General features: G+C 31.8%; 1 protein-coding gene across 1 annotated transcript; it reads right to left on the bottom strand.

Moving 5' to 3' along the window:
- Nucleotides 1–4,857: 4,857 nt before the first annotated feature.
- On the bottom strand, nt 4,858–7,542 carry LOC108337044 (uncharacterized). The gene is made up of 3 exons (XM_017573484.2): nt 6,659–7,542; nt 5,910–6,476; nt 4,858–5,625 (listed from the first exon to the last, which is right to left on the bottom strand). Exons 1-3 carry the CDS (start codon nt 7,170–7,172, stop codon nt 5,351–5,353), a joined length of 1,356 nt encoding a protein of 451 aa, XP_017428973.1. The 5' UTR covers nt 7,173–7,542; the 3' UTR covers nt 4,858–5,350.
- Nucleotides 7,543–13,030: the final 5,488 nt, after the last annotated feature.

The raw sequence follows: 13,030 nt of genomic DNA on the forward strand, positions 1-13,030 counted from the left end.
TTTTAATTTCAATTTTAATTCATATTGATTGTTTATTTTATTGGAGATTTCGTTTTCATTATCTACCAAAAGGTTTAATCTTAACATAGGTTGGGTTGACCAGGCTCTAGGGTGCTGAGCTAGGCTGTTTGGCCAAGTTGGGTGAACTTCAAGGTGGTTGGTCTAGATTAGTCAAACTATCTTATTTAGGACCTCGGTTTTGTGGTTGTGGAACTTATTTATGGGTGTTCTATAGGTCTTGGGGTTTTTTGACCTTGACTGAGTTAGTAGTGATGTTGGCCAAGCTGGTTGAGGTGTTGTCTGAGTTGGTCATGGATTGGATAGGCTATCTACCGAGTTGTTTGAGGACCTCAACTTCGAGGTTATGGAGCTTGTTTCTAGGTGGTATATAGGTCGGTTTTGCTAAGATGTTTACTTTGTATGAGTATGAGTGTCGAGTTGTTTCTATGTATGGTGATGTGTGGTTGTTGTATCTATTTGTCGTATTTTATAAATTCGAAAGTGGGTTCTCTTCGTCTATAAGAGGTGGTAGAAGATATGAGGTTCGAGTGCTGCCTTTTCGTCTTTTGAGGCGGTAAAAAGGGAATGATATCTTGTCCGTAGGTTTTTGGCTCGTGTTGAGTAACAGTGGAGTTTTTTTTCATAAGTCTTTAAGGAGTATGAGAGATAGGTCCAAAGTTACGGTGGAGGACGACTCAAACTGTCATTTTTTGGTGAACAAGTTTTGTGTGGTAAAGTACGGGAGAACGACACATGTTTTGAAATTGCTTGGTTGTGTAACTTTTTGGGGTGGCTTCTGATTTGAGATTACCTTGTTTGGTGTGTGATGTTGATAGTATTATTATGATAATTGATGTTTATTGTTTACATTATTTCGTTGAACGGTTATTTTGGTAGTTTGTCCTTATTGTTTTTGTGTGTTGCGATAATCGTATAACTCGTACCATTATATGAGAACATATATTTTTACAAATGTTTCGGTTAACGAGTAAAATAGTGAGATGTTGGAAGAGCTTGGAAGATTTTTCTAATTTATATTTCAAATAAATTTCGTTTAATTTTGATGTAAAATTTCGAATTAATATTTGAAAGGTTTCAACTATCAAATAAGTCTTATTTATTAGATATTAAATGAATTAAGTTTTTTTATTACTTCAAGTTTTCTTCAACCGTATTAAGTTTTGAATATACTGCAACTAATAATGTTTTATAAATTATTCCTAGCTTCTAAAACGGAATGTTACACGTAATATCATGTGAATGTGAGTAAATTTTTTCACATCATTAATGATTTTGCCCTACATCATTATGAACCTATTGTACCTTTTTATGTATATGTCTCGATACTGTACCAAAATAGAATTGAGTTGTCAAAATAAGTATTTAATTTCTACATAACTCAAACAGTCTCCTTTTTACTAATAATTTGTTACATTTGAACTTCGTGAAGAGTTTATTTAACTATAGTCGAACGTTGTTAAGGTTTTTTCTCAGGAACCTCATTTGAGGACAAAAGAATGACATGCTCCTAGAAAGTAGTGTTCTAAACAAATTTTCTCCTTGAATGAAGCCCTCGTCTTAATTCTTCACAGATTGAAATATTTTTTTTCATTAAACTTCTCAAACTAGAAATGGTATTCATCTTCTTCCAAAAATTTATTAATACCATATGCAAAAAGATATCAAAATTGACTCTAATACCAATTTATCATGCACCAAGTTCCAAATTGTGTAAGATCAATGAAAGAGTTGTGTAAAGTCAATTGCGAATAACACCTAAAGGCAATTGACAAATGAAGTTAAAATCACTAAAGTCAAATTGTGTACTATGCAAAATAAGTTTTAAGTTACATTATTCTATTGTTTTGTCATTCAACACACTCTTATAAAAGGGATATAAAACAATTACAGATTAGTTAGAACTTAAAAAATAAAATCCTAAGAAATAAAACATATAAAAGATATTTGTTCACAAGACAATTTACAGTTCTTAATCATTTAGAGTTTACTCCTAGACGTCATTATTATTTAACTGGTAAATATTTACAATCAAACCATTTACCCTAAAAAAGTTTAGTACACGAAGATCTATATTTTTTTAAAAAATTAAATTACATTCCAATATCGTATACTCGTTATTAAATGCTAGTAAAATGAATTATAAAATTTGATTACCAAAAGTTAGGCTTACAATAAACCAAATTGTTATTATGTGTTGGCGAACAAGATTCAGGTTTAACCAGATCCTTATCCTATAAATCCTCATCATAATAATGTACTAATTACTAATTGTGAGTCAAGCAAATCATAAATTTTTATTTTCCCAAGTGAAACAAAAGAAATGAAATGAAGTTCTTAATTCTTAGTTAAGAAAATGTAGATTGGAGTGCTTCATCGCCTCCCCATCATCATCATTGTCTACTCTGCCTAAAATTAAAACCAATGTTTTCAAGTCTCTTCTAAGCCAACATTTTGCTTTTGATATTTAGCCAGAAGGTTAGTACATCTCTTTATGTTTATATCTAACTGTGGCAAAATGTCATTAATTTGTCCTTTTCATTTCTATTAATTGCTTATATGGAAGGCTAGAATGGTGCCTCTTCACATCTTTACATATAAGCATCATAGTCCCGAAATACTATAAAGTTGACTTACTGATAAAAATTGAAAGAAAGAATGAGATGATGTGAGTTCAACTCTCCAGTTAATATTTGAAAGATATGTTAATATTTAAAAGATATAAGATTGATTTGAAGAATTTGAAAAGAAATATAGAATAAGCTGTAGGTTCAACTCTCCCACTAACAGAAATTAACAACTAATATTTATTGATAAAATAAAAAACAAAAAAACATCTTAATCCCACTCAAGCATTACTGAATTTCTTCAGGAATTAGTGGTTTGTCCTATGAGTTTGCAATATTGTTTTAACTAACCTTAAACTTTTTTAGTTATTTTAGAATTATTAAATGATTATTGTTGTTCTTATTATGAGGAAAACAATATTAAGCTAGTGATTATGAGACAACAAGAAATACTTTGAAATGGAAGAAAAGTTCACATCAATATTTTAGTTTTTATCCAATTTTCCTAATTCGACATTAAAAATATGCAAAAGTTAGAGAATTTAAAAAACCATAAAGATTAAAAGTAAAAATAAAAATAAAAAATCAGAAATTTTCCAATCTGAAGACACTATTAACTGCTGTGATAATCATTGCAGTCCATTTAGTTTCTTTTATTGAGAATGAAGGTAAAAGGGCATTGGCATTAATTATGAGAATGAGATTGGGCTTCATTGAATCCCGAAGTGGGCTTATTTGTTCCCAAAATTTTGGATGGGCGTGGGCACCACCTTGGGCCGTCATGCTATGCTACGACAACCTATGACCTACACCAACATCGATACACACTTGACCCTAACTGGCATGACGATTCAACAGTAGTTTATGTCAGATGTTACTTGGCAGAGTAAGTAATGGTAGGGCCACGACACAACATTCATGTTTTCTCATCTTAACCCATCACTATCACTTTTGTAATAAACCCAGACGGCGACGTTTTCCAACTCCATAACATCCAAACCTCAATTAACTTTATGCAATTACAGGTTCAGCCACGTTCAAAGCCCGCTCTCAGTAGTTTGTTGCCCCCCAAAAAGACCTCCCATTAAGACACTACTCTTGCATTTTACTTATATTTTTCACCCACAAAGATAAAAATTAATAAATAACAACACATGTTTTATTTTCAATAAACTAATTTTAACATTTTCCTTTTCCTTATCCAATAAGATCATGATTACATTTTATTAAACATTTATGTAAAAGTTCCAGTGACTGTAGAGACAAAATTAATTTGATAAAAGTGCATTCAAACATTAGTTAGCATTTTAATAAATAGCTTCGTCTTGACATTATGGTAAACTTGCATGTTTGTGATCAATTAAAGGTAAATTTCTCATTTAATACTCACTTTCATGTCAATTGAAATAAGATTAAAAAAATAACTTTCAGCAAAATTAAACAAAAATACTAATAGGGTCTGAAATAACATATAATTGGTATGTAAAATAATGTAGATAAAATCTAACACTGAACTCTGTACGACATTCATTCTAAAGTTCTATTATGTGCTTTAGGAATTATAAAAATGTGAGTCTCAGTTATGAACGAAACAGTCAAAATATAGTCTACATCTGTGTTAAAGTAACATTCAAATTCTGGCAACATTTTTATGACAAGGGCAGTTGAAAGTCATTGACCATGCATAATTTTCTCGAGTCTGCATTAAGTGTGGGAGTTAAGTTGAATTGAAAAATTTATGATGGTGTTTGAAACAGTTAAAATAAATGTATCATAGGTCTCCTCCAAACTAACAGGTTTGTTTGTTAGTGAGCAGAGTTCTATCAAAGGAATTGAGTGAGTGAATAAATAAATAGGTACAAAGCTCATGTGAGTGGCATGAATTTGCAAAAGAGATTTTTTGGTGATGGGGGAAGATGTTGCACAGTTGGGGATCTTGAATGCATAAATTGGATGGAGTCAGTTGCTGAAATTGTGGCTTAGTTATTGCATCACAGGCCCATGAGAAAAGGATGTTTCCCAACAGTTCCCATTTCCAACCCCCTTCTACTATTTTCATCATCATTCCACCAAAACAGTTCACAAAAACCTTTTTTTTATAGCTAAATAAACAAAGTCAAAGCAGCCTTGGGTTGAATTGAAACTGGGAACAGAAATCCGTATTTATTCACGATAATCTTAAAAATAAAGACTATAGATACACTACTTTACTTTACTTTACTATACCAATTCCTGTCCTTTCCTAGCTTCTTACACGTATCACTCTATCAGTCCTTCTGTCTCCCAATTTGTTTTAATTAGTACCTTCCTATTCTTAGCCATATATTCTAAGTAACAAACGAATGTCTCGGACACATTTAATATCCAAATCATCCGTTTCAATCTTCATTTGGCTGGTCGACAAATTTAACCCATGGGATTGTTAATATAGAAAGCGCCAAAAACTAAAAGGAAAGATAGAGCATGAAGATGAAAATGAATAGAGAATGGTTATAGTAATCAAATTTAATTATATTATTGTTATTATTATTATTATCATTATTATTATTGAAAAGGGTCCCCATGTGATAAAAAAGAAAGGAGATCACAACAGAGATAGGTGTGAAGTGTGATTCTCAACAGCAGTGACGCAAGGATCACAGTCACCAAACTGAAGCAACTATCCTTTCTGTTTACCTCGAATGGCTTCTCAGTAATGTTGGACCACACCCATATTGAGGAGCTTCCGGGGAAGGCTGCAGCTTTTTGTTCGGTTCTAACTTTGATCATGTGGCTCCTACTCCAAGGAAGTCAATAAATGGCGGAGGAATTGCATCTGGGGGGTCACTGCTCATGGCTTGATCTCTGTGTTCTGCCACTGATGATAGTGAAGCTTCACTGCCCAGTATCTGTGCTGTGGAATTTGAGAAACCGTAAAAGTTGTGATTGTTTTGGTGTTGTTGCATTAGCATCAGATATTGGGGGTAATGAGAGTAAAAACCAGACGGTTGCTGATGGTTCTGGCCAAAATACTCTCCCACCATGTCATTGCTTCTACCACCTGCAGGTCCAAACACCAGTGCTTTAAGCTATATAGTATTATGAAACAAATGTCATTATAAATGCGCCAGTTTTTTTGGGGAGGGCTAGTTAAGCTGCGACCCAAAAAGGGTTGCATCAGTCACTGTAGCAGACCAAAAAGATAGACAAACAAAATCACAAAAAGTAACACATTTAACTTTGTTTGAAAAGTAAGATACAGTGATTTGAAGGCTAATGAATGAAGTTGTAACCACAAGCATTTGAAGGCGAGAAATTTAGTGCGGATTTGAAATGGGCACCAACCTGAAAAGAAATCAAGCGGTGTTTGTTGAGGATACATGGCAATGTGAGGAGGGGCCAGCTTGGTGGTTGAGATTGCTTCTTTGGAAGCAGCCATGTGGGGTGAGCCATTTAAGCCATACTCAACCCCACCACCACCACCAGGAGGAGCAGCTACTCCATGGAAGGGTGCAGCGGCATATGGGAAACTCGGCATGTTGTTGTTAGCAAGTCCTCCGTTAGGGAGACTGAGACAATAGGGTGGTGGTGGTGGTTCTGTCCCTGCAGTGGCTGTGTCTCTAGAGACATTGCTGCTTGTTGTGTTTTCCTCCACTCTCCTGTAAACAGATTGGCTCAGCCTCCTCCTCCTGTAAGCACTGGACTGTTCTCTGTACTTCCTGGCCATTATAACGTGCCAGTGATTCTTCACTGCATTATCTGTTCTTCCAGGGAAAAGCCTAGCAATCATGGCCCATTTGTTGCCATAAATCCTATGTGCCTGCATTAGTCTCTCTTCCTCTTCTTCACTGAAAGCTCTCCTATTGATTCTCGGGTCCAACTGGTTGAACCATCTCAGCCTACAACTCTTTCCTAAATACACAACATCATCCAATGAGATCTCAACGAAACAAAGATAAATGAAAACACATTCATTGATATAAAAAAAATGTCACCTCTAAAACATCGAAAACAAATCATACAAATTCTTTAAGAAAAAAAAATGAACCATGGGTTTATATCTATCTGATAACCATTTACACTGGTTTTCTAACCTGATCTTCCTTCTAACTTTTCGGCTATGAGGTTCCAGTTCTGAGGGCCGTAGAGAGCCACAAGCTCCTTGAGCTTGGAATCTTCTGCCGGTCTCCAATGCCCCCTTGCACAGAGCTTGGAATGCCCCGAACCACTATTAGAATTCTCATTAAGGTTCTCTTCGTTAAAGTTATTAGCATTATGGTTAACTTTGTCACTGTCTTCCCCACCACCATCGTCACTGCTATCAGACCCTTTACCCTCTTCCGCCCCATCACTGTTGGGCTGTTCCTCAAAGTTCCTCCCAAGGAATTCCCTCATAAAGGGCAAACCCCAGTTTGAGCCGCCGCCGTTGGAGACATAACAATCTTGATGAGACGAAACGACACCATAGTTAGAGCAAAGAGAAAGAGAATCCATGTCAGCATAGACCATTCCCATCGAGGGAGGGGAAGAAGAGTAGGAAGAAGAAGAAGCGTATCGAGTGAGGTTTTCTTGTGAGGAGTATACAACACTAGCAGGCCACGCCTTCATGTTCTCTGACTTGCTCACAAATGCTGAAGAAGGATATGAATGTTTTTGAAGTGTTGCAAACTAGAAAAAGCGTGGATCAGGAAGAGGAAAAAGAAGAAGAATATTTCATGCGATGAAGAGGAGGAGTAACATGAGAGGATAGTTTGACAGGACAGATAGTGAAGGGGGAGAAGAGATTTTTGCAGAACATAAAACAGCTAAAGTGGTTTGGTTTGAAAAGTTTCCAGTGGTGAAGGCTTTCAAGAGATATCCCTACAAGGATTCTTTCTTCACTAACAAGACCATTGGTTCAACGAGAAAAGAAAAGAGAGAGAGAGAGAGAGTTTGAAGTAGTTAGGTACCCAGACTGAGGCAATGAGTCTGGCATTCTTCATTTAACCAGTTGCTGTCATTATATTACTACTATTTATTCTATTCTTTTAACAAATCACACCTCACTCACACGTGTGAGAGTGAGAGACAGGGAGAAAGTAATATATTTTCTCTCTCCATTCATGGGGGGTTGCAGGGTCTTAGGCTGTCTCTCTCTAAATTGACAAGAAAGACAGTAATGTGATGGGTGCTTACTTGGGGTTGTGGCAGCAGCAGGGACATCTTTCTTTTCAAAGCACATCAAAATTGAGGGCTTTGCTTTGCCATTGCTACACAACACAACGGAACAAGCCTTGTCATGTTCATATGCACTAGCACTAGTAAATGACCCTAGCACAGCCTATTCATCAACCTATTTTCTCTCTCTTTCAATATCTCTGTCCCCATCAACATCAGCGTCACTGCATAACTCCCTCCTTCTGCTTGTGCTTATGTTTTTGCCTGCTCCTCCTATTAACTAGATGCAATGCAATTCAAACAGCCTTCAGTAACCTTGGTTTCAGTTTAGGTAACCACTTGAGCTCGACTTAACGACCAACCTATCCCTTCGTTAAACACATCTACTTCAACTCATTTACTACTATCTTACGTACTTCCTCTTCAAATTACCTGCCAATTTCTAATTAACCCTTTTTATCATTATTCACAAAAATTAATTTTACTTTTAAGCTATTCTTAATTACACTCACTCAAAATCCTACTTATCTTTACATTTTTTTAAAATGCTATTTTTTTTTATAAGTAAAAACAGTAAATAGAATGTAATTCATTCAATATCTTTCGTACTTCAAAAACAGTTCTTATATTTAAGACTGGTGAAAAAAATGTACAGGATTTTAGACTACCCTTTTCAGGATTAATGTATTCATGTGAGTTTCGAATAAGTTTGTGGTCATTTATTGAAATTTACACTGTCATAGTTTAAGGTGCTTACCACCAAATTCAAAATTTACTAGTCATAGTTTTAATTAAATCATAATATAGTTATTTACATAATTCTCTCCCCAAAATTTTCATCATTCCTTTAAATGTTATTTATAATATAAATGAACATTGTTTGGTTTTAATGTTCATAAATTATTTGTATTAATTGATCAAAACCTACTCATGTAACTTTTATTTTTATTATTTTCAAAACTCAAATTGTTGCTTAACTTAGATTTACTTTAACATTTTTATTAGTGACTTCTGATTTTAACTGCCTTATATATGTATGATTTATCATATTTGTACTTGTTACGAATAAGATGCATTTGTATTTTAAAAGATAATGATTTTGATGATGTTGCAAGAGAAGAACTTTAAGAATGAAATTGTAATTATTTAAAAGCACTTTTGTGGACTGAAAATGTATTAGGAATAACTTTGAACATGTAAACACTTAGAAATTTCCTGTCTTTAGAATATCTGCGCATATAATCGATTATTTGATGTAATAATCGATTATCACGAGCCTTTTTGAAAAACCAGTGCTCTCGCAGATAATCGATTATTGCTTGAAATAATCGATTATCTTGGTCTGGATGAGAATTGCCCAAGTCTCGCAGATAATCGATTATTCCTCAGGATAATCGATTATCACTCTTTTGAAAACTCTGTAACGGACTTGAATAATCGATTATTACTTACAATAATCAATTATCACTGACAGTTGTATTGTGTCTTTTTAATTTCAGACCTATGGGCTATATATAGTTGTCTAAAACCCTTAGAGGGTTTATCTAAGTCATTTGAGAATACAGTGTGATCTGAGGAAGTTCTCAAGTGTTAGTTCATCACTCTTGTCAAGTCTTGTGAATAGTAGAAACTCGCACTTTGTGTGTCAAAGGTCGGAGCGGTTCTCTTCAAGTTGGCAGAGTTGTCTCTTTCGGTTCGTTAGTCGAAGGAAGATACTTGTTGCACTCTTCCGATTTGTCTGTCGAAGGAAAGTGCTGGCTGCTCGCTTCCAAATCGTTTGTCGAAGGAAGCTTCCTTCCGGTTCGTTCGTCGAAGGAAGGTTTTTGCTTTTCTATTTACATTCACTATTCTGTAATTTGTACAAACTGTGAAATTGTTTTTAGTGAAAAAGGTTAATCACTATTTATAGTAATTAACGACTGGACGTAGAATCTTTTAATTCGAACCAAGATAAAAATCTTTTGTGTGATTTTTTCTATTTCCTACACTCTTTACATTTTCTGCACATCAACTGTTTGATAAAACGTTTAAGAGAAAATTAAAGGAACCATTTTTAAAATTGACCGAACAAGCTCTTTGCTCTTAACAATCTGTATCGTACTCTGTGTTTTAATATTTCCACTGCGCAATATCGATATCGATTATTCCAACAATTGGTATCAGAGCTTGCTTTGATATTCTTTCAAACTTTTCAAAAATGGTCAGTCATCAAAATCAAGTATATGTGGAGGGTGCTTCCATCAACAGACCACCACTGTTTACTGGTGATAATTATGTCTTCTAGAAAGTCAGAATGAAAATTTTTATAATAACAAATGAGAATATTTATTTATTCTCTACTACTACGAGTTGTTCCTTTAAAAGCATTAATTTTGGAATAGAATATGAACAAAAGAGAGAGAAATATAATTAAACAATAAAAAATAACGTACTTACTCTTTATTTTTTACATACTTACTTTTTTTTATAAGTCTAATTAGGAATGATAACGGTGTAAAAGTTTAGAAAATAGTTTTAGTGATAATAAGATAAAAATAATACTCATTATTTTATTAATAAAAAAATTAATTACAAATAGATTTTCTAATAAAACTTTATTTTTTTAGAAATATTTTCTTAAACTATGATATTTCTCTAAGAACTCTTACTCGTTTTTCATCTTTCCTTTGATCAAAGACTATAGTTGGACTTACAACAAATAATCATACAATTTTATAATATCATATATTTGTGAACATAGTAGGTTCTTTTACTGTCATTTACTATAATGAAATTTATTTTTTTCTTACATGTGAAAATATATTGGTTGAATAGGCACCATTATACTCAGAGTGAGTCTTTGTATGTATGTGGTCTTACTCATATGTTTAGATCGTTGATATTATTTTTCTATGTGTAGATAGAATTACTTGTGAGTGTGAGTTATTGGAGGAATATATCTTAATAACTTTAAGAGCATTAATTCTGGTAAGGGAAGCTAAATTAAATTTAAAAAGTACTATTAAACGGGGGTTTGATATGATGATCTAATTATGAAATTGTAATAGATATAGTGAAATTTATCTATTTGATTTTATGCTTGTATATGTAGATTAATTTAACATATATAATTGTTATATGTTTACTTGTTATAGTCTTTGAATTAGAAATGACCAGAGATTAGTCTTACTTAGATATATTGGATAGATAGTTTGGTATGTTATGTTAGAATCTAAAATTATATGTGATTAAACGACTTATGATTGTGTTGCTTTGATGTTGGTAGGAATTTCTTGGTGAGAAATTAAATTGATTAAAGTGATGTTTCCTAAGCATAATGAGAGTTATATTGTATTTAAATGAGACATACTAAGTGATAAAATGCTTAGGAAGAATCAAATTGATCAAACAAATCTTCTAGAAAAACTAAACGGGCACCCCTATAGTGTTATGGGGTGCCAAGCAAACAATGTCCATTGTCTCAAGATTATAATCAACACACTAGTCCTCCAAAAGTTGAGTTTGATATCTATTTACATGTTAAAGAGCCATGAGAGCTTTTGCAGGGGCGTTGCAAATTATATGATGGATGTTGTATTGTGTAATGATGCATAAGATTTTATAAGCTTCCTCTTCTTCAAAATTTTATAAGTTTTAATTATCTCTAGCTTACCTTTTGTGCTTATTTATGGTTTTAGTATTTGTTTGCTATAACCATGTATTTCACGATAGTAAAAGAGTAGGAACTAGTGAGGAACAACATTGAGGCTGCTAAGTAGAAACAAATGTTTAGTTTAAGTTAAATATGTTAATATATATTTTTATATTGTTAATCCTCTATAATTGTTTTAAATTTTTTATTTTGAAATATATTTGTTATATGAATTGATTATTGAGTACTTAATATCAAATTTTTATTGTGCTTTAATATCAATAACCTAGTAAGTAGATTTTTTCTACTACATTGGGTTGTTATAAATGGAGTAGGGCATAGACAAATTTTATTATCGCATACTCTTTATAAAGTAAAAAATCATCCTTATTTTCGTTCTTGTACCAACGAGAATGAGATTTTTGTCCCACCGTCATCCATCGGGTAACGGATATACTTATACTCATGTCCATATCTATATTCTTAATATTTCAATATTAATTAATTATTTTTATAAAAAAATCACATAATAGGAAATATAATATTATCAAATATTTGATATCACAAAGATATATTTTCATATCTTTAGTCTCAAATATTTAGAAAGAAATTTAAATTGTACAAATTTCATATTAGGATATCAAATAATAATTGGATAAAAATGAAAAAATTATATAAAATATTTCACAATTACAAATAATTTTTTTTAAAACCAAAACATCTATAAACTTTGCAAGTATAAGTTAATAAAATTACAATGTATTTTTAAAAAATTATAAACTAGAAAACAAATATTAAAGTTAAAAATATGTCAAATGTCTCATTTTCTTAATTTCTTAAATAAAGTTTTATGGAGGAAAAATACTAAAATAATAATAGTTCAAATTTAAACATAAATCTTTTATCTTTTGAACTTCAATTTATATTGATGGTGTAATTAAAATTTATGAAAAAAATATTAAATTATTATATTATAATAAATAAAAAATATTATGCAATTGTAGTGGTAAAATTATACTTGAGAGAATGAATTAAAAAATAAAAATAATTATATAAAAAATTATCAAAATAAGATTCTACATAAAAGAAATAAATAACAAATAAAAATATAAAAAAATCAAATGATTTGATACACCATTGAATAAAATGGCATAAAGTAAAAAAAACATGTAGTTAAGGGTATGATAATATGAAAATAACTTGGAGATTTGTGAAAACTTTATAAATATCAAAATAGTCAAACTATTGAAAGATAATGAAAATTGTTTTAGAAAAAAAAAGTTTAAATAATACAAAAGTTAAGGATAACAAAGAATAAAAATATATGTTTTTATATTACCTATTAAATAAGGACTTATGTAGTTCAACACTTGAAATTGAGAGTTGGACTTTTGTGTGTGGAAAAAGATAAATAACAATAAAAATATTTAGAAATATTAAAAATAATTAAACGTGGGACTTGAAATCTATTTTATCCATTAAAATTGAACATAACCACACAAGAAGAAAAAAATATGTAATAAATACAGGAAAAATATCTTACAAATATGAATGGATTTTATAAATATAAAAAAAACTAAACAATTAGAATAGAGCATAAAAAAGTAATATATATATATATATATATATATATATATATATATATATTTATTTATTTATTTATTGTGTGTTTGTTTTT

This window comes from Vigna angularis, chromosome 1, assembly GCF_016808095.1.
Source record: "Vigna angularis cultivar LongXiaoDou No.4 chromosome 1, ASM1680809v1, whole genome shotgun sequence".
Lineage (NCBI taxonomy): Eukaryota > Viridiplantae > Streptophyta > Magnoliopsida > Fabales > Fabaceae > Vigna > Vigna angularis.

Excerpts from the sequence above, each read along its gene's own strand:
- LOC108337044 (XM_017573484.2), bottom strand. The coding sequence starts at position 7,172 with ATGAAGGCGTGGCCTGCTAGTGTTGTATACTCCTCACAAGAAAACCTC. Across the intron at positions 6,477-6,658 it reads AAAGTTAGAAGGAAGATCAG|GAAAGAGTTGTAGGCTGAGA; the intron begins GTTAGAAAACCA and ends TTGTGTATTTAG. Across the intron at positions 5,626-5,909 it reads ACCGCTTGATTTCTTTTCAG|GTGGTAGAAGCAATGACATG; the intron begins GTTGGTGCCCAT and ends TTGGACCTGCAG.